Source organism: Macadamia integrifolia, chromosome 3 (assembly GCF_013358625.1).
Source record: "Macadamia integrifolia cultivar HAES 741 chromosome 3, SCU_Mint_v3, whole genome shotgun sequence".
Taxonomy (NCBI): domain Eukaryota; kingdom Viridiplantae; phylum Streptophyta; class Magnoliopsida; order Proteales; family Proteaceae; genus Macadamia; species Macadamia integrifolia.
Window position 1 is genome coordinate 10,387,562 of NC_056559.1, and position 22,243 is coordinate 10,409,804.

A 22,243-nucleotide genomic window follows, 5' to 3' on the forward strand; every position below is an offset into this window, starting at 1 on the left:
TACAAAATCTATCCCGTGAAAGAGGCATGCATATGATTAAAAGAAAGTTCATCTAATGAAATATAGCCAATTGTATTGAAACACATAAGTAGCACATGACCGAGAGTACATTATTTCTCTAAAAAAATAATAAAAAACATGCTTACTATTGGTGGATTAGTCACCATCTGGGCTAGGGTGATGGATTTTATAACAATTAACTTAACCATAATCGACTCATGGTAAGATAATCGCCCACCCAACCTTAGTCAGGCTTGTTAGCAATGATTAGGTCTAGTAATGGTTATGAACATCACTGTCCTATGATTAGGCACAAGATTTAGGTCTCACGTCGATGATTGGTACTACATGTGGGATAAGGTATATGGCTTACTTAAACTGTTAACTCCTTATGGGGTAAAAACGATCGGTCTCATCAAAGACAACCATGCGTGGTCGGGTGTTTTCAAGTGTGGATAAGGCCTGATCTGAGGTCGGGGTAATGAGCGCCGACCAAGTCTTTCACCGGTTGATATCTTGATGACTATGGTCTGGGTATTGAATCACTCCCTATACCCAAAAACACTTCCCCACACCTTTAGACATGTATTGGTTGAACCACACCATAATCTTCAAAATAAAAATGGACAGATGGGATGGTAGGGACTGGGAGTCTAGGAGGCGTATTATCGCTTTCTCAGTGGCAGGAACGAAGTTGTCATAAGTGGCGGCCACTCTCCGGTGGTCCCTCCGGCAACTTCCACGAACCACAATTTCTGGTTCATCGTGGACTTCTAGTTCGACATTAGAGTATGGTGGCAGAGCACGATCTGCCTGAGTCATGGCTTCGAGTTGACCCAAGATGATCAATCGATGGGAAATTGGTGGGTTTTGGAGACTTTGAAGCAGAAAAAAGAAGACTTTAGAAAAGATGAAAATGACAGATTCTCCTGCAATTTGGAGATGAAAGAAGATTCAATACCTTCTTTAATAAAGTTCCAATATTTTCTAAGAGGGTCTCGAATCTTTCCGGTTGGGTGTGACGGGTTAAGAAAGAAGAGCAGAAACAGCCATTGGACTCACTCCATGGCCGATCCGGCGAACTCCATTGCCGTATCAGAATCCGATAATCCACGGAGGGGTCAAACAAAGATTTAGAAACAAGAATAGAAGTCTTCATAGTTTTGGAAAGAAATCACGCAACAGTCGTCTCGCAGACTCGCACCGACTTCGTTTGCTCTCCTCGTCCTGAAGATTTTACCGGGGTTCGCTGTGTTGCCGCCGGAAAAGTGGCAACTCCGGTAGCAGTTGCAGTTCCTCGGGTGCTTGGGTTAAATGGTTGAGCCGCATGGGCTGGCGACCCGCATGGGGCTTTTTCGTAGGAGTTCATATAGCACGTGCACTAAAAGAGGGTAAATTTGACATTTAAGCTCTCTACAGATAAGGTATAAAGAGGAGCTTGGGAGAGTGACGTTAAGACCATCTCTCGAGTCTCGCGGTCTCTCTCACCTGCGAGGGCTCTGAATTTTTAACGGTAAAATTTCTGAGGTGACTTCAGAGCGAAATCGATTAGGTATGCAAATCTTCCTCTCCTCAAATTATACTTCTTCTTTCTCTTTGCTATTCACATCATCTTCTCATTCTTTCTTTCTTTTTATTGATGTGATTGGAACCGTTTGGCTGCGATATCTCACCGATTTTCCTCTTGATTTCACTTGGATTTTGGGGTTTCAGTCTCTGTATGCTTCTGAAATTGGTCTCTGGTGAGAAACGACATGGATTTAGCCCATCTGGTATGATACAGTGGTGGTGTTCTCCACCCAACATCACTGCTCTCCTCATGTGCGAGAGATTTGTTTCAGGGGTATTTTTTAATGATTTCTCTCTTTGTTTTGGGTGCGCGAGTTCTTCGCTTTTTTTTTTTTTTTTTTTTTGGGTTATTGAGAAAATAGAGCCTTGTTAAGATTTGGCTCTTGCAAATCTGTAAAGCGGTATATACCAAGGTGGATCTCTAGCTTTTGTAGTAACAAATGTGCGGCATTTGAGTTGGAGAGCTCTCTGGAATAATTTTTTTTTGGTGTGTGTGTGTGTTGGGAGGTTAGTTTAGCCTCAAATTGAAGTGAATTTTCTGTGATGATTTAGTTTAGTGTTATCTGGTTGTAATATATTGTTCTAAAGTTGGAAACACTATCTTACTGTATTTGCACTAAAATGTGTTGTATTAGCGCTTGTATTGGTTGTGGTTTGGTGATTGTTTTAACAGACATATTATAGAATATAGGATTTGATATATTGTTAAATGCCTACTTCTCAATCTGGTAATATAAAAGCACGAGTGCAGGATAGGAAGAGCCCTATGTTTTGCTTAACAAGAAAGGCTGGGAAAACATTTCAAAGGACACCAATTAAAGAACGGTGACACAACATGATTAAGGCCAGTTTAAATTTTCTTTACAGTTCATTCTGTAATAAATCACTATAAAGAATAGCATGGCCAAAGAAGTCACTGGCTTAGGGTGACAGGGGTTTAGAAGTTGCACACCTTTTCCTGTGATGAACTGGTGATATGTAGAAAATATCATATATTTTCCGTCTCACTTATTTATTTTAAGGGAGAGAGAACACTACCTGGTCACGTGGCCCCTGTGCTAGCATGGGGGCTGGGAGTGTGCGCTGTCAGCGCCCTTGTGTCTGGGTGCAGGAGTGCACGACTGGGTAGTGTTCTATTCTTCTTAGTTTAATTGTTTGATGGTGGTCATATTACTTGATCTCTGTTCTCTAACTACAGACACAGTGGATATAGGATTTTAGGCAAGGCCATTTCTTTTGAGGATGAGATGGATTGAAGCTGATCCCTTTTATGTTAATCAGTTGTATCTAGGTAAATAATGAAATTGTCTTTACAACTGATGTGCCTGATTTGAACTGCCCAATCATGAGGAGGATTAACCACATTTCTAACTTTCTGTCAGTCCTGTGAGTCCCCTCATATTGAGCTTTAGTCCTAGAAGCTAGAGCTTTGAATATTCTTGAACTTTCTTAAATAAAAGAAGCTATGTTAAATTGGTATCTTTTTAGTCACATGCCACCATGCTTTAAAGCTGGAACTTGCTTCATGGAAAGAGATGATCTAAGGAATACGTAGACACTTTCTGGGCTGCTGGTTGTTAGAGACATCTCCAAACATCAAATGTTTTCTATTCTGTCTAAACAGCAAATGTGGGCTCTAAATTCCAATTTTCATTTATTGAGTTCTTTCTTTTGCTAGCAAGGTAGTAAAGATGAAAGTTGTAGACTTACCAAAAATGGACCAACGAGTTGTTGTAGAACAATATATCTTGCTTTCTCACTGCAATTTCACCCAGACTGATGCAGGAGCAATTCCTTGGACCAGCCCGAACCCCTTGGGGAATCATATGAAGATGAACTTGGGTTTTGGCCTTTTGGGTTGAGTAGGATATTTAGTTTAATAATTTATTAGGGTTTTAATTAGTTGGGTTTATCTTGTAATTTTCTGCTTTAGGTTTAATAGGCTAAGTGTTGAAAGAGTTAGAGTCCAAGTCAGTGTCCCTTTTTAGTTTAATTTTATTTAATAATTAGTATTTTTTGGTTTAGGATTGTTTCAGTTTTGGAGTAGCAGTCGTTATATTATTTTCTTAAAATACGATACGTAACCAAACGATAATCAGATTTGGAGTGAAAGTTTTGAATGGTTTTGTTACCAGAATGGTACAAATCAGGATGTGTGATCATCTTCTCTTCTCTCTCCTCCTCTGAAATCTCTTCTTCTCTCTATCAGTGAGTTCCCATCTGTTCCTCTTCCTGTAAAACAATACTGGCAGTCCAACTGTTTTGGATTGATCTCTTTGGATCCTTCTCTTTTCTTCCCAAAATTTTGTGTGATGCTTCTTCTCTTGTGGGAGTCATAAGCTATATAACTTGGTTCCGTAAGAGCGAGTTTAAGGTGTTATTGAAACCTGAGTTCAAACCAGAAACTGAAACCTCCGCCCAGGTCAGTTTCAGCCTTTAGTCTTCTTCTTATTACTGGTATTTTGGCTGGTTTATGAATTGTGATCAGCAATCCTTCGAATTAGGGTACTCCACCTGAAATCTCAGGCCAAATCTTGGGTGAGTTCTTCCCTTCAACGTCCTTCCACTGGTTTTCTGGGTTTGATGGAAGGTTGAAGAAGATAATTGGTACTTGCTAATGTTTGATTCCTCAATATACCCCTCTCTTTTTTTACAATCCTGTTCTGTCCCATGCCTTATATTTGCTTCCAAGTCTGTCCTTGACAAATAAATACTAATTCCTTTAGGTCCTCTCTTCTTTACCTACCAATTTAAACCTTAGAAAATCCTCTTTATTACAAGATTTCCATTTCCCTTCTATTATTAGGATTTTTATTAATTGGGTGGGTCCATAGGCGATCCGAGTCTGGTTTTGGAACACCGGATCCGCATCACTAATTTAATTCTCTTCATTGTTACACTTACATCCAAAGACTTGACCTTTTGGATAATTCTAAGTTGACTCAGAGGCAGCATATGAATGATTTAAGGATTGGTGTTGGAGTTTTGGTTGTTCCTGGCCTGATCCGACCTCTGATACCAATCCTGAAGGTTATGGATAGAATGGCCCTGCAAAACCGGCTGATTCATGGAGCAAAGGCTTGTACTACAGCTGGATTGGCTGATCCATTTGATATTACAGATCAGACCAGCCTTTTCTAATATATTTTAGATATTCATTCCGATTTAATGCTAATCTTTAGAACCATGCTCTTAATAGATAGTTTAATGTGGTCATGGATGATGTTTGAATGATCCAGTCAGGATACACCAACAAGAAATCTGTCTGATGCTTTGGAAATTAAGAAATAGATACTGTAAGTTCAATAAAAATATTAACTTGATAGCAGGAGGAAAACTTGGGAAAATATTTAAAAACATAATAAAGATGCAGGCTGGGGGTCACAGGCCCAATTAGTAATGTTGGACTAGATTTGAAAGCTCAAACTAGACCCAAAACTGCAGGAAAGTTTAAACCAAAGAACAACCAATAACCACCCAATATCAGACAGCAACAACAGTCCAGAAGTAATCAGTCAACAATCCTTGAAAAACCAGAATTGTCAAATCTAGAATGTGGAATTTCTGAGAACAGAGTTTACACCAACAAGTAGACTATCCCGCAATAGAAATAGAGTATTGAATAAGGTACGATCAAAATCAAAATATCACAGGAATAGATAAACCAAATCAGAACTCGATTCTAATAAATTCAGGAACTTCAATAGCAGATTATTAAGGAACAAGTAAACAAATCTAATTACTAATTAGAAGGTCCAAACATCGGGAAAATAAAGGCAGCAATCAATATCGACAGGCATCAAAGATTAGACAACAATTTCTGGGCAGGAAACACTATCGGCCAGCACTGAAGAAAAATCCATAACAAACAAATCCATGGTCTGATCAGCATCAAGTTGGGGTCGAGTTCCCTTCTGGTTCATCCTAACAGTCGACCAAAATCATAGGGCCATCGGATGGCCAGAACTCCCAAAACAGAATAGGCCGACAGCAGAGAAAACAGAGAACTTTAACCCAGAAATTCTGCAGACAGATTGGAGCACTTACCTGGCGGGCTGAATGAGATCAGGAACAATAAGAAAACTAGAAAATATGAAGACCCACTTGGACTTTTCGCCGCAGAGTGTCGACTAGATCAAACACCAGTCCCTAGGCCTTGATTAAACACAAGGAGCGGCCATAGTAGCCAGCGGCAGCAGCAACAAGAATTTTTTTGTCAAACATAAATCGTGGGCTGTAGTGTGCCCTCCTCTTTATTTATAATTATGATGGGGAATGTTTACAAATATTGGTAACTCAAAGTTACTAAAACTGAGTTAACAAAACTACTAACATGTAGTTACTAAAAAACTGAAATTGTAAGCTAATGAAAAAGGAAACTAAATATAGACTGGAATTACAAACTAATATTGGACTGAAATTAGAAGCTAAAATTAGAAACTAATTTAGAAACTAAACCCCCATCAATACCCAAACCGTGGGCTAGGAAACAGCCTTGGTCGACCTCTGCCACTATGGTGGTGGTCAACCCTCTTCTTCCTTCTAGTATATGTCTTCAATTCTGCATCAATTAGAGGCTTTTGTACCTGTTGGTGATGGGCCACCGTAGTTGTTACGGTGACACAACATGTGGCATATGTTACATCGAAGGCCATTTTTTAAGGTATTTGTCATAAATGTAAATATTCATATTCAAAGAATGTTGGTACTGAAGGATAAATTTTAAGATAAGAGTTAAAATAAGCTCAAATTCATATTTGTTTAGATGGGTTCCTGAGCATTACAAAAACCTATGGGTATCTGAGTATCTCCATCTTGAAGGTGAGGTCCTTGCATGATAGGAGTGATTTTTTCTTGTGGAGGAAAAGTTCAGCCATCTTCTTGGCTGATGAGCTTGTCAGGGTTGAGGTTAACAGGCAGTCACCGTCTATGGGAAACTGCCCTAGAGTATTCCCCAGGTTTGTATCTCGTCTCTTCTCATGTGCAATAAATTTTTGTCTTATCTGTAAAAAAAAATTCCGGTTTGTAATTCCAGAAAAGATGTCAGAATTGATTCTGATTCTTTAAAATCCGTGTTGAAAACTTGAATCGAGAAATTGGATAATGTTAAGATGTAATTCAATACTGAAGTCAGAGTAGAAATAAAGAATCTATTCTCAGAACAAAATTGCAGAACATAGCATCTATTTGATTAAAAAATGCTGAATTTTGCAGAGAACAAGAAATAGAAATTGTGTATTTGCATATAGGAATTTAAGAGGTGATCAAATATGTCATCTGTTTGATTGAAGCTCGGTATTACAGAAAATAGATATGGTAACAATAATATAGACTGCCAGGATTTGCTTACAAGAAAAAGTTAGAGGAGGAAAGAGAAAAAGAAATGAAGAAATAGGGGAAGGACATTATTTACTATATCTGCTTACGTAAATGAGGGGACTTACTGTTTGATATCAATTAACCATAGAAGGATTGGTGAATGGTTGCTGCCTTCAATTGCTTGACTTTAATTTCTGAGGAAGACCTAAAATCCCTCAAAGTCAATGGCAGCCCTTGCCCAGCTGATCAATAATTCAGGTAGTCCAAATTACTCAATGTAGGTTTTATGTCACTTGTATTGATAAAATACTTGAGAGTATACATTTAAGTTTTGATCCTTGTCGATTGGAATCTTGTTATCTTGTTTGAAAAATTAGCTATACATGTGGTCAATTTGGTATTTCCTCATGATTTAGATGTTTGTCTCTGGTACGTTAGCTTCCACATGGTACAATACGCCTCATCATTTTCTTTTCTTCTAAACACTGCCCTACTGCATCAGGAAACCTTTTTTCCTGAGGAGGGTATCCAGTTTCTTTTTTGATAGTTTGAACCCGTGTTTGAAGGTAAGCAGAACTGACAGCATGTTGAACAACTGGTCTTTAGTAACTAGGCCAATCCAACACAGCCCTCATCTTTCTTGATCTGGTCTCTAGTTTTTGCTTATTGAAATGCTATCATTCTGCTGTCTTTGCTTCCGCTCCCCCCTCTTTAGACTCTGTTTTAATTTTTTATATGGTGTAAATATCTGAGTTAACCAGCTGACTCTATAGTCTGACATTTTGGTAGGTGTTTGATTATTGATGGCTGCAAGTGCAAACCCTTCTGGGAATCAAGAAGGGAGCCATGTTCCTTCTTCCTACAATGGTGTCACCGGTGGTGGGAACCCTTCCAATGGAAATTCTGGTGCAGTAGTGGAAAATTCTGGTCTGGTCCATACATTGAAGCATGACCCTGGTCTGTCAACAGACTGGACAGCAGAGGAGCAGTCAATCTTAGATGAAGGACTTGCCAAGTGAGTACCTTGGCATTTTGGCTTTGCTTGATATGTCACCTTGCCTCTGTTCTCTCTTTGATATTTGTGACTTTTATTGGCAGTATCAGTTCGTTCTTGTTCTGTCATTTTTTTGGTAATACGTTCTTCTTCTGTCTGTTTGGTCTAATCTTAGATCTCTTTTTCAGTGTTCTCTTAATTCTTGTAGCCCATCCCAATCACTTAGGAATAGACTTTGTGGAGTTTCTAAGAAAATAAAAATCTTAATCCACTTTGAAATGAGTGTTTCTCTAATCCTACAAATTACAAACTTCTCTGGGACCTCACTGACATGAGTCTAACAGTCTTCACAAGGAATCATCATTATAAGTTTAATGAGAGAGCTGATGTTGGAACTGCTCTTATGTTTTTCTTTTCTTTCCCAAGAATATAAAGATTAAACTACATATCAACCCTTGTTTTAATTAAGAAAATTGAATCATTCTGTGTATTCCTTTACTTGTTAGTTTTATTTAGTGAAGCATCAACTTTGTTTTTCGTTTCTTGCTTCTCTCTCTCTCTCTCTCTCTCTCTCTCTTTGTACTTTTATCTATTTTTTAGCTACTTTAATCTCTGCCCACTATATTTATTTAACCCATCTCTTTTAGCTTTTTTTTTTTAAATGAGTTAGTTCACATTTTACTTATTTTAATGAAAATGCACTTTGTAGATATGCCTCTGAGTCAATCATAGTTCGGTATGCAAAGATTGCCATGCAATTGCAAGATAAGACAGTCCGAGATGTGGCATTGCGTCTTAAATGGATGACAGTGAGTTTCCTAATTTACTCCTCAGTTATTGATTCCATTGTGCATAATGAATTATTTTGTTCCAGATTGGCATCTTTTAGATTTTTTCACTAATCGACATAAGTTAAATCGCATAATCTGTGAAACTTCACTGAATCTCATGCACGTTTCTGTTGTAAATGAAACTATGTAGCCCATTTAGTGATTTTAGCTTTGGGGAATCACTTTGTTCGGGAATATACCCTATATGTAGGTTTGTTCAAATTTCATTTTAAATTAGAACTTCCATAAAAATTCTTATACTGGTTTAAAATATTGGCAAACATCAAGGTTTCTGACTATCATGATGCAGATTTCCAGCAATCAAAAGAAGAGAAAGATGGTCTGCCGTTTTAGTTTGTGTCAGTCTTGTTCAGTTTTTGGTCCAAACCTGACCCATGGTTCTTGGTTCTCTTTATGTATCTCTAAATCTTGGGTTAGTTTTTAGGAGTTTCCTCTTCTTATTTTCTTGTGGGGAAAAGATTTCCACACTGCCAGTGTGCAGTATCCCTCTCGCATGATTTTTTTTTCTCTCACCTGTTCTGAAAATATGGGCCCCATATGGATGATGCCTTTTTCAGGGCACACGTTGGTGTGGCTTGCAGATTCCTCCCCACACTGGCAGCATGAGGGACCTTCTCCCTTTTCTTGTTGTTATAAGTAATGGCATGGCTGGAATCAAGTAAGGTAGCTCCATTGTGATGTAGTGCCTGCAGGTTCGAGTTGGGGGAAACAGCCTCTCTGCGAAGCAGGGGTAAGGCTGCGTACATTATGACCCTCCCCGAACACTGCAGTGGCAGGATCCTCCTGCGCTAAGCACGCCTTTCTAGCGTGGCTGGAATCAAGGTTCAACATTTCAGTTTCGGTTGGGATTTTGGCCTTGGTTGAAACCGAAACATGCCACTGAAATGGCTGAAATGCTCACTGAAATATGGTCCATTTCAGTATAAAAACTAAAATATCGAAGACCCCTCAATTCGCATGCCATATTGTTTTTGACCAATGACGAAACAGAAATAGGTCACCAAAACATTTCGGTCAAAATTTCAAACCATGGCTGGAATAGGACTTTATAAGTCCAGCCTTTTGTGGGTTAGTATGTTGGGTTGTTAAGATAGATTAGGGTTTGTGGGTTAGTATGTTGAGCTGTTGAGATAGATTAGGGTTTGTATGTTTTGTTATGATAGATTAGGGCACCTAATCAGAGTCTGTGACTGGGAGAATGTGCCCTTTTATATTTGGGTTGTTTTTCTTTATTATTAGTAGTGTTCGAGTCTTTTAGGGATGACTCCTAGGCTGGCTGATTGGAGGGATGTTTCCGAATTGTATTTTGCTTCTTCTTCTTAAAAAAATATCTTTTGCAGCTTTTATATATATTTGTAAGGCTAAACAGCCTCCCCACCATATGTTTAATGGAAGAAGAAATTTTCAGCTCAAAGTCAGTGGATTTCAGACCCAAGCATCTGTGGATTTCAGGTGTGGCTCAGTGGATTCTGGGTGTTCCTCTTCTGAGGATTCAGAAGGTAATCTGGTGGATTCCAGATAAATCAGGTGGATTCTCCTGAACTTTTATTTTGTGGACTTTCATCTCTATCAATTTATCATGTCTGCGCTTAAGAATATCCTGTTCTTTTCTTTTCTATTTCTGAAATTCTTATATCCTGCGCATATCTTTTCTGTTCTCAGTTTATAATGACCTCTGTTTTAGTTTCTGGTTTATTTCTTGTTTAGTCACTTGCTGACACTGGCCGGCATTTCCTTGATGCGTTCAGATTTTAAATTCCTGTTAGAAGCTCCAAATTCTGGATCAATTCTGGTTGCCTGGTTCAAGTATAACTGTGCAGAATCCAATTTATGATTTGATTATTGAACATGATTTCTGTCTAAGTGCTTCTGGTTTAGTTTGTGACTTGATCATTAATTTCAGTTCATTACTTGATTTCAGATTTAAACCCTCAACTCCATCCCCCCCCCCCCCCTCGTTTGGCCTGAATTTGAGTTTCCTAGTATTAGTAGTATTAATCTGACCATTCTCAATGGGATTCCTTTCAAATTGTATTATGATATTCTGCTGCCAAATTGGCCACATAAGACTTGTCTTTCCTGTGTTTGCTGGTTTCTGGTTCCTCATCCCTGCAATTGTGGTTTTCTAAAGGATTTCTGAATTCCTGAGCCTTGGGTTATTTAGAACCCCATCACACAACAACGAATTGTAATGTAGGCTCTGTAGTGGAAGTATGCGTTGATAAACCCTTGAAACTTTTTGTTTTTGCAATCAGGTTGAATGCTTGCCAATTATTATGGTGAGTTTTTGTGCACATTTTATTTGTAATCAACAACTTGCTGTATCAACCTTACTAACTAATTTTATGTCTTTCTCTAGAAAAAGGAAAGTGGCAAGAGAAGGAAAGAGGATCACAACTTAACAAGGAAAAACAAGGACAAAAAGGTATGCCTATTGACAGTCTTTTCGTTTTTAATTTTTAGGGGGTGGGGGGGGGGGGGAGTACAAATTGATATGCACTGAAACTTAGGAAATAAAATGAAAGGTCTCTATTACTGAGAGAAAGATTGTGCTATTACCACAAGCCAAATAAAACAGTAGAGAAATTGATCTCATGGTATACTGAGAGAAGGATTATGCTATTACCACAAGAAATAAAACAATAGGGAATGATCTCATGGTATTAGATATGATGTGTTTGAGATTACCTAATGTTCCTGCATCTAGGAGTGTAATTCCATGTCTCGTGACATAAATTTTTTTTCCTGTTGAGTGAAAATATCTGTATCTTTAGTTGGTTTGTCTAGTGTAATACTTAACATCTGTCATCATGTTCCATTTACCACAAGCCAAATAAAACAATGAAGAAATGATCTCATGGTATACTGAGAGAAGGATTATGCTATTACCACAAGAAATAAAACAATAGGGAATGATCTCATGGTATTAGATATGATGTGTTTGAGATTACCTAATGTTCCTGCATCTAGGAGTGTAATTCCATGTCTCGTGACATAAATTTTTTTTCCTGTTGAGTGAAAATATCTGTATCTTTAGTTGGTTTGTCTAGTGTAATACTTAACATCTGTCATCATGTTCCATTTAATGGAAAATTTATTATGCCATAGGATCCATTCTAATTATTATTCTTTAGTGACTAATCTTTCAGAGAATACTTTCATTGCTGCTGGATACTGTTTATTTATTTGGTTGTCTCTTTTTCAATCAGTGTCCCTTATCCCTGCCACTTGCATGTGTTTTTGGATTGTCCTTAGTGTCTGCTAAGCAATACCTTTTGTATTTTTGATGTAGTTACTGCATCCTAATAAGATTGTCGAACTCCTGAGTCTTGCCATGTCTTTTAGTTTTCCTGTATTTTTTATTCTGACAACAAGAAATGGTTTATTCTACTATGTTACTTCTTTTTTCCATTATGATCCATGTCTTGAACCACTGAAATTTGGTGAATGACATTGTGATCTGTTTCTCAGGAAAAAGTTACGGATCCTTCGGCAAGATCATCATCTCACTTGGGATCCCGACCTAATGTTCCCCCATATGCACTGCCAATGATCCCTGTGGATAATGATGATGGAATCTCTTATGAAGGTTTGTGCAAACATCCTTCTATTCTTTATCGACCACTAAGCACCCGAGGCTAGATTTTTTAATGAAGGAAATCGCCATGAATCTGAGATAGAACTCTTATAGAGCACGAAGATGATCAAGCTGCTCTACAAGAAGTTCTGACATCGAGTCCAAGGCTCGAGGGGATTCGAACACCAAATTCTTGGATATCACTGGCTGGATCCTTTGCTTCTGCAATGGTCTTGTCAAATGCTTGCTTGGAAGTCAAGAGTAGTTTTGATAAGCGGACCTTCCTTTACCCTAAGAACTCTTTGGACAGGACACAACATTGGTGTGGGTGTTGATGTGTGGGGGTCCTCTAAGCCTGTGTTCCTTTTTTTTTTTTAAATGATTAAAAGTTTATGCCCATAGAACCTAATAACACTTGGAATTTTTAGCACACTATGACGTTTGGAGTTATCAATTCCATTCTGCAACTTCCATAATTTCATATTTTTGGTTAGTGAGTATTTTCATTTTTAGATTACGTACCCAATCTTATCTGAACTAATCGGGTTGCCAATTTCCAAAAAGCAAGAAAGTTCCCAAAAGAGTAACCATTGAAATTCAGCTTGTTGAAGCCATCTGTTGAGCTAGACACTTGTTTGGACCCGTCCATCACTCTCTTGTTAATAAGCTGCTGTGCATGAGTCCTTTTTTGTTTGGGGTGGATACAATGCTTTACACGGTCACTGCCTTGAGTTCCCTAGTATTTCCCTAATTTCTCGGTACTTTCATTTTGGCTGACTTTATTATTATGCTGTAAATTGTGCACGGTAGTTTTGAGCTTAACACATCAAGTATGCTTGTTTCTGTAACCTGTGCCATGGATATGATGTGAACGCTGTTTGTTAGCATAGACATGTAGTGTTAGACATGAGAGCCTTCCAAAACTCAGTGATGGTAAATGTACTTGAAGAGTGTTGTACCAAGTTTATGCTCAAAATTTGAAAGAGCTCAAGTTGAAACTTTTTGGCTTTGAGTATATATGAACATTTTCTGTCTTGCCGATTTCTCGGCTTCAGATGATTGGAAGACGGTAACTCTAGGCCCAGTATGGAATCTGGGCTGTGATTCAACATCAAGCCCCGCTGCGCCTGCCGCGGGGGGGGGGGGGTTTATGACCCCACAAAACCATGCTCTCTCTCACACAGAACTCACAAGCTCGTGGCTAATCTTTTTTTCCCAAATCGTTCTTAGTGGTCATGATCTCCTACTCTTTATTTGAAACTTCATGGAAATAAGCAAAGTAGGAAACCCTTATGCACGGTATCTCTTCAAAATGGAAGCTATTCTAAAACATTGCAAAATAAAACTAATTACTTAATCCCATATGCTTAAATCCTAATATTTGGGCTTATAGAATTGGAAAATTACAATAGTAAACCCAAAACTAAGCCCAGTGACTCATAGAACCCATTGGACATTCAAAATTAAGCCTAACTTGACCCAAGAAAGTGAACCAAACCCAAAACAATGGACCCATCTTCTCTTCTTGCTGAAATTCTGGATCATCTTCACTTCAAAGGAAAATTAAATTTTGTCAGTACATGATCCTTATGGATGAAATCAAAGGGAAGGATTGTTTTTGGGTGGGGAGTGTCTGAGGGTTTTTGGTTTTGGGAGAACCATGGCGGCAATGCATAGAGATTAGTCATCACTTGGCTGAATGTAGGTGTTTGTGGCAGAGAACTTGAAGATATCAAAATCAGGGTGAACGGTATCGTCTTGTATCGTTGTTGTAAAACTGCCTAACAACCCCCCCACCCACCCCAAAAAAAAAAAAAGAAAAAAAGAAAGAAAAATCTCACCTCAGCTGTGAAGTTTCAGCCTCAAGTAAATAGGGAGAAGTGCTGATGCGGGTCAATTAGATCTATCTGCAGGGTAATTGACCCAAAGAGAGATCTAAGACTGGTTTTGTAGAGAAATAAGGGAAACAGATCTGGGAGACTATGGCCTTGGATCTAATGGTCAGAAATCATGGAGTGGAGAATTCAGATATGATGGTCAGATCTGATTATGTAAGATAACAGAAACTGATTAATGGAATTTTGATAAGATCATAAATCGAATCATTAGAATTTTGGAAAATCGGTGGACAAACAGGGGAGAGAGAACAGAAGGTAGAACAGGTTATAATTTATCTGTTTAAACTGTAGCTGACCTATTTGCAGAGTTCAATGCTTGAGATCTAGTCCAACAGCAGCCTGCGACAGCTAAGAGAAGAGAGAGAAACAGGGAAGAGCGAGAAGTTGTGTACAGGTGAGAAAAGAAAAAAAAATAGAAGAGATTGAGTGAAAGAGGGAAAGGGAAAAATAAGGAGAGAAAATAAGAAGCTAAGGAAGCGAAGAGAAATAAAATAATAGAGGGGAGAGAATTAAGCCACCCAAGGCTATTTGCCAAACAAAACTAATCCATTCATCAACATGGGGTGTTGCGGGGGGGGGGGGGGTAGGTTACATAAATAAAGACGCTAAAACTGAAATAGTATCAACTAAGGACTCAAAATTTCTTTAATAAATATAATATCTTATTTTCCTAATTTGTTAAAACTAGTTTCCTGGACTTTCTGCTATATCTGACTAACCGCCACTAACAATAAATATAATATAAAACCCAGTTATAATTCCTAATCTGGTAGTTGGATAAATATTATATTTTATTAGTGGTAGGCTGCAAGAAAAGTCTTGTAAACTAGTTTGAACTTACTAGAAAAGTTTAGATCTTATATTTTATTAGGAAAGTTCAGAGTCCTTAGTTGATACTATATCTGTTCATAGTGACTATCACATAGGCGCTTAGTATCATTGTTAAGCTCTTGAAAATTTGTTCAGAGATCAAGAATTCCATCCTCAAATCTCTTCGTACTTTTCTCCATGTGAAGTTGAAGCGCAAAAACTTGAGATTGAAGTATAGATCATAATCAATGGCCATAGGAAATAAAATTGGCTCTGATACCAAACTGATGCAGATCGATTACATCAACCTGCAGGTAATTGGCCCAAAGAGAGATCAAAGACAATTTTGTATAGAAAGAAGGGCTACCGATCTGGGAGATTATGCTGGACAAATCCGGCCTTGGATCTGATTGTCAGAAATCAGGAGGAGTATAATTTAGATCTGGTTATGTAAGATAACGGAAACTGATGAATGGAATTTTCTTTTTATCAGAAATCGAATCAGTAGAATTTCAAGAAACCGATAGACAAGCAGGGGTGAGGAAACCGCAAATGGAATGCCAATGTTATGATATATTTTTTTACACTGTAGCTGAGCTGTTTACAGAGTTCGATGCTTTAGTCCAATAGTAGCCTGCAACAGCTAAGAGAAGGAGGGAAATAGGTAAGAGAGAGAGAGAGAAGTTGTTGACTGGTGAGAAAGGAGAGAAAATAGACGAGATAGAAGTTGTGTGTGATGGGCGGTAAGGGCCTCTTATCACATGGACTGACCAACCCCATCCATGTGCACCACATTGGTGACTATCTAGACATTTCTGTTATTTACCCTATTTGTAGACCTGCTTGCTTTTTTGAAATTTGTCAGGTTGTTTTTGGCATTGAATCTGTGTCTTTGTGACGTGCATTGCTTTGATGACATCATGGACCAAAGTGACATATTTCTCAGACTATACAAGATTCTCACCCGTTATTGAACATTTACTGACACGAATCACATTGTTCTGGGTTGCAGCTATTGGTGGTGCTACAGGACAGATGCTCGAGCAAAATGCACAGGCATTTAATCAAATTTCAGCCAATCTATCCACTTATCAGGTAAAATCTTTCTCTCTCTCTCTCTCAATAAATTATTTATTTGTGGCTTGTCAGGTAGAAGCCAGTCTTTATCTTACCCCCAACCCTGGCAAATATATATATATATATATATATTAACAAGATAAAAGGGTAAGAGAGTATTTTATACTGTGAAAAATTGGAAAACGGGCATCATGTATTTTTTGCTTATTCATCGAATTTGGGGTGAAACTTGTAATGTGGATTTTCCCTTTGTTATCACTGGTGAAACCTTAATATAACTTTTTGCATGAAATTTTCACTCAAAAAATTTGCCAAGCTCATAAAATTCTCCAAGTGGCAAAAAAATGGGGCTGAGTGGTCAATTTTCCGTAGTTAGCTTCTGAAAAATTGGAGACATTGTTTACTAGTTTGCATATGAAAGTTGAAACCTGTCTGCACAGGAAGTGTGAAGGGCTTCCAGTTGGTAGGGAAACGGGGTGCTTGGGAGAGAATTTCTGTAAGCGATAGATGGTGTATTACCCCTTATTTTTATTAGGGTTGTGTTAATGTAATGATCATTAGTGACCTTCCGAATCTGTCAAGATTTGCTGCGTTAGCAAACATGGATGGGTAATATGAGAAATTTCAGCTCAAAGAAGGGAACTGCCTTAGAAGTGAGTTTAAAGTTACCAAAAGTTGCATAGATGACTCTAGATTTGATTACATTGAAATGATTTCGTGAAACCTTGCAGTCAATTTTGAACACTTCCCATGCTTGTTTCGGGTTGAAATTTTAACCAGTGAGATGAGTGTGGAGTCATCATCACATGGACCAACTCATGCATCCAAGCCCATGTGAAAAAGTGTGGCCTCTTTCCAAAATTAGTTATCACTAGAGGTTATTAATTTTATTTGAACTTATTTGATCAAATTAATAGCCAAAAGTATCCTGCACCGGATTATTCCCATCACTGAGTTTACTATGGGCCATATTGGCTTCCTAGACATTCTTTTGTACTATATATTTAAATAAGAAAAACTAGATTTAAGAAGCATTTATTGGTACAGATGAAATAGAGTTTGCTTCATGGTCTGCTAAGATGAACTTGTTTGCACTGATCTATATATCTGCCAAGGGGCATCTTATTGAATTGTGGGAAATTCAAGGGGTAATCCAATGGTCAAATCTGATTAATAGAGTCTTCCAAGTTCAGACTAGTGGACCCTTAAGATAAAGTGGTTATATGTGAGTTTGAAGGCTAAAAGTTGACCTGTGAAGTCTGACTATATGACTTCGGATATTCGTCTTTGAGGTCATTCTCAATTCTTTCAAATGGAATTACTTACCAGTTTTTAAACTGGCATAGGCACATGCATCTGTTGTGGCAAATCAACTGAGCCAATGCTCCTTTTTTTTTTTTTTTTTTTTTATGCAGATACGGGAGAACGTCAATCTCTTCTGCCAAGCTCGGGATAATATCCTCACTATCTTGAAGGAGTACGTAACACCATTCTTTATTGGCATTTTTTTTTCATGTGGCATACGAATGCATGCATCATGCGTATTCTGCCCAGCAGATAAGCATGCATGGAGATGCATCTGGATACGCGTGGATTACAATGAGGAACATGCATGGCTATATAAATAACAATACGTAATTTATGTTGAGAAATTTATTTAAGATTCTTTAGTCTTAAGGTAATATAATTTCGTACTACAACTAAGCTTCTTCACTTCATTTTAGACCTCAACCATTCATTCAATTTGAGTTCCATGTAGGCCATTTAAATTGTCTATTTTGCCCTCAATTTTCCTCAATTGTTTTTATACCTCTCTTTGCTTTCTACAATTGTTTTGAAAGGCCAATTGTGGAATGATTGCATGAGTGTAAATGGAAGAAATTAAGAAGCTGAGTTCTTGTATCAAATAATAATTGAAGTTTTTTAAGGGAAAAAGAAATTTCCAACCTCATTGCAAGGACAATTTGTGACCCCGGTGAAAACACTAATTTTCCCATTTATTTGAGTGTTCAATTTCCATATTTTCTCTTCTCTTGTGCAAGAAGCTATTAAAGATAATAATCATCCTGAATAGCTTTATTATGGAAAGAGCACTGGGCAACACAGAGTAAGTGGCCAAAAATGCCAGGGGGCAAGACTTCTATCCAACAGTTCTACTATATTCAGATAAAAAATAGTAAATAACACAGCTGGATCAAAATCATCCTCTGTGGATTGCACTGTCCACTAGATGTTTCCCTAGGAAATTTATTTTTTTGGGTATGAGAATTTGGTCCGCTGCTGAAGTATGTTGATATCATTTGCAAATCTCAAAGTGGTACAGCGATCTTTTATTTTCCGCTGCAGTGCAGTTGTGTACTCCATGTGGTTACTGATGGTAACTGCTTGTTATTAACAATTTAAACGTTCTGTCTTGTTGTATCAATTGTGCTAACTCAATAATCTGTGGCAGCTTGAATGACATGCCGGGTGTAATGAATCAAATGCCACCACTTCCAGTGAAAGTGAATGAAGAGCTTGCCAATTCCATTCTTCCTCGGACAACCCTTCCGATGCAATCATGATCCTGACTAAGGATGGAGCTGAAAGGAGTAGACCTCAGGTGTTTGAAGTTTGCATTTGGTTTTGGTGTGGGGATGGGTAGTGGCCATCCACGCTAGGACATCACGGCCCCTCCAGTGGCTCTGGCCCTGTACTAACCCATCCCCCCCCCCCCCCCCCCCGCAAAAAAAGGAGATAAATCTACCATTGTATACTAATGTTGACATTGTATAGTTGCATTGATGAATAAGTGTATTTATTCATTGTGTTTCTTCCTTGATGGAATCGGAAGAATTTGTACATTTGCCTTACATGAAAACCTACTGGTGATTACTGACTACTGACTGCATCCTTGTATACATCAGAACCTTGACATGCATTTGAGACCTGGAAAAATAAAAGTTCTGCTGTAACAACGAGACTGCCATTTCAAGCAAGGATTGTCTTTAATTGGGATTCTCTCTTCATGGCAGAATTTTAAATCATGGTATTGTCTTAATTGGCAAGCGAAGTGATAAAATTTCACTGGTAAAGTGAAGGAAAGTGAACTGATAAAGGAAATCTGAAAGGAACTTATGTGCTTCATTGTTAGTATAGTTTTGCAAAGCGATAAGCAGAAGAGGCGTTTGTGGTTCATTTTGGCCGTCATTTTGCAAATCATCTGGAGGGCAGATCTCGGTGCAAATAGTAAAGTTGCTCTACGGTGATTTGGTGGTCGCGGGTTTGAATCGAAAAATAGCCTCTCAGCCTGCGGTGTAGGGAGTCTCATGAACTCATAATTTGGTGGGAATACTGTTGGATTGTTTTAGGGCTTTTATAGTTGAAACCCTCGTCAAATCCTTGAGGCCTATTTTAATTGCAAATCTCGACATGCATGAGCTTTCTATCTTGATCTTTTTAAGGTTCTGGTTGAATTTACATTTTGACGTTTATTTAATAACAATATAAACGGTGCATGAAAATGGAGGATTGATCTGAAATTTTAACCATGGATTATGATGTGGAAATTGGCATCTTTTATCAAATGTCATAAAGATCATTATTTCCAAACCCCGCAGTGCTGAGAGCCTTGTGGACAACTTTTTCTTTGGGACTCACAAGATTTTTTTTTTCCTTTTAACTGTTCATTTCATACCTGAAATTGACCCGAGCCATGTACAAAACTGTTGTGTGTCTGTGCATGAATTAGTTTCGATCTTCCCTAGTTAGTCGAAGATAAACCGAAAAATGGAAAAAGGTCGAATGACAGAACTTTCAATAAAAGCTGTAATAAGCAAGCTGATTGGTTTTTCTCCATCTTTGAACCATACTGGTGAACCTTATTAGTTTGGGAAGAAATGGTTCAATTGCCCCTTTAATAGCAACCTGCAACTTGGGGGATAAAGATCTTTCTGGGTTCAAAGCCAAAGCCAATAAATTGTTTAAATCTGGGTATTCCTAACAATTGACTAGTGCAAGCAGTGATTAACATATGGATCAATATTTTACTTAATTACAACAAAATCGCAGATGGGTTATCTGTAATCAGTCTTTTGTGTTACAGAGAGAGTTTATCATCAATCTAAAGCTAAAAGAAACAGCTGAGGTGATCTATATACACAAAATACTAGAAACAGAGAACGCAGATACACTCTCAATTCAAAAACCAGAAGAGTTAACAAGGCGAAAATCGATCCATAATCATAAAAATGGTAGCTTCTGAGATGGATTCCTGGCGTTGTGTCTTCACAACATGAACAGATTTGCTGCTCTTAGGCTGCAATTTGAGTGGGGAAGAAGGTTCCCTCACTTGTTCCTCATCTTCTTCCCAACGTGAGAGCTTCTGGGGTAGTCGAGATCGTACCTTTTCTCCAAGCTTTGAAATCTCACTCATCCAAATCCCTACTAGTTCTGCTGCCATTCTCAATATAATAACTTAGAGCCCTTCTCTGTATATCTCCGAATCAAAACTGCTGATGAGAGTAAACTTATGCAGAATCAAAGAGATTTCGCCTAAATATATAACCACCGCAGTGGTTTTATAAAATGCAAAACCGTGTTCTAGGTGGGGGTGATATTTAGGCGGCCCCACAATATTTTTTTTTTTGCCTTTTTATAATGGGGTTTGACGTTTGAGGAAAGAATCTTCACAACACTTATCCTGTTTTTTTTTTTTTTTTTTTTTCCACAAATGTTCTTCTAAACGCTCTTAATGATATCATAGAAAGATTTGTGATATTTACAAAAACAAAAATCAAATGTCGTCATGAAATTGTATGTGAAGCCTTTGCCGATATCTATTGTGGGACAACTTTTTATAATGGGAAAAGGTTGGGTATACCGTCGATATCAAGTATGCTAGCACCCATTGTGTTTATCTCTCTCTTTCCTTTTTTCTGAAATGACCCTCATATCCTTTCTGAATGATACTCCATCATGTGTTCCTATTGGTGCTATCCGCTAGCATATTTGATATCGGCGGCATACCTATCCCTCTCCCTTTTATAATATGCAAAGCTGATGTTGATAGAAACTTATATGGCCTAATGGTATTTTATGAAAGATATTTCTAAATGACACCTCTATAGACGTATTTAGAACTAGACAGTTTCTTTTAATTATCCTACGTGATGTGCTACGTCCTCAAGCGAAGAAGAAGATGATAATTCATTATGGTAGAAGAAAGGTTACATTAGAGATCTCTCACGAACACTAAAACTCGTGACCAAAAACCTTAAAACGAAAAACCCAAATCTCACATTGCTTACACGACAAGAGATCATAACATATAAATACTCCTCCAAGTAGAGTTGATCCATTGGGTAGCTGACAATCGGATTATGACATACCACGGGGGCTTCACTCCCGCACCTCTAATGGTCCAAGCCCTATGCTACCATCACAGACCTAAAAAAAACCATTTGGGTTGCCACCAAATTTTGTGGGAGCGGGTCAATCTTCAACACGGATAAAAAATTCTAGATGCACATAACATGTTTTATTCCTAAAAATCTTCATAGGGATAGAATATGATTTTTTAAAATATTTTAAAAAATGAACTATCATTATGTCATTTTTAAAAATGGTCCTTATCTTGCATATTTTCAAGTTCATATGTAAAATGATAAGATTTATTCTTATTAGAAAAAACAAAAGTATATTATACTATTAAGATAAAAATGTTAAAAAAATAATAATAGAAATATAAATGTAAAATTATAAATTATTTGACACATTAAGATGTGTCAATAAGAAAAACCATTTTAGTAATCCTATAAGTAGGGCACCAACCTTGTAGAATAAACATCAATGACATGATGCTATAGATTTTTCCCTTCTAAATTAGGGACAATAATTTAAAAAAAAAAAAATCTGGGTGAAAATATGAGATGACAATTAGATGCATCAGATATCGGTTTTCTTTTAAAAAAAGCTCTGTTTAGTTGTTTAATATATATATATATATATATATATTATAAAGATTTTTCAATGGTTCTTGCTTTTTAGATAAGGATGGCCTTTTCTCTCACACACACAGATATGTCAGACTGAACCATTGTTTTGTAAAACTGGAGGGGACTTTGAAACGAAAATGATGTTCGAAATAAAATTCATTTAAAAAAAAAAA

The 22,243-nt window shown here is 37.6% G+C and overlaps 1 protein-coding gene across 3 annotated transcripts; it reads left to right on the forward strand.

The window, feature by feature from the left end:
- Positions 1–620: 620 nt before the first annotated feature.
- On the forward strand, positions 621–18,976 carry LOC122074460. Of its 3 annotated transcripts, none has more exons than XM_042639272.1 (9): positions 621–1,552; positions 1,714–1,843; positions 7,678–7,903; positions 8,592–8,691; positions 11,093–11,158; positions 12,205–12,322; positions 16,031–16,113; positions 17,511–17,572; positions 18,548–18,976. In XM_042639272.1, exons 3-9 carry the CDS (start codon positions 7,692–7,694, stop codon positions 18,657–18,659), a joined length of 753 nt encoding a protein of 250 aa, XP_042495206.1. In that variant the 5' UTR covers positions 621–1,552; positions 1,714–1,843; positions 7,678–7,691; the 3' UTR covers positions 18,660–18,976. The 3 variants fall into 3 exon arrangements, with proteins under 3 accessions (XP_042495206.1, XP_042495207.1, XP_042495205.1); XM_042639273.1 differs by lacking the exon at positions 1,714–1,843 and adding an exon at positions 6,391–6,527; XM_042639271.1 differs by lacking the exon at positions 1,714–1,843 and having other exon boundaries at positions 624–1,552.
- The last annotated feature ends 3,267 nt before the right edge of the window (positions 18,977–22,243 follow it).

What these genes read in the sequence shown, in the direction of transcription:
- LOC122074460 (XM_042639272.1), top strand. Translation starts at nt 7,692, where the DNA reads ATGGCTGCAAGTGCAAACCCTTCTGGGAATCAAGAAGGGAGCCATGTT. An exon ending in TGATGGAATCTCTTATGAAG is followed by an intron (nt 12,323 to 16,030) that starts GTTTGTGCAAAC and finishes TCTGGGTTGCAG; the next exon opens with CTATTGGTGGTGCTACAGGA. An exon ending in CCAATCTATCCACTTATCAG is followed by an intron (nt 16,114 to 17,510) that starts GTAAAATCTTTC and finishes TTTTTTATGCAG; the next exon opens with ATACGGGAGAACGTCAATCT.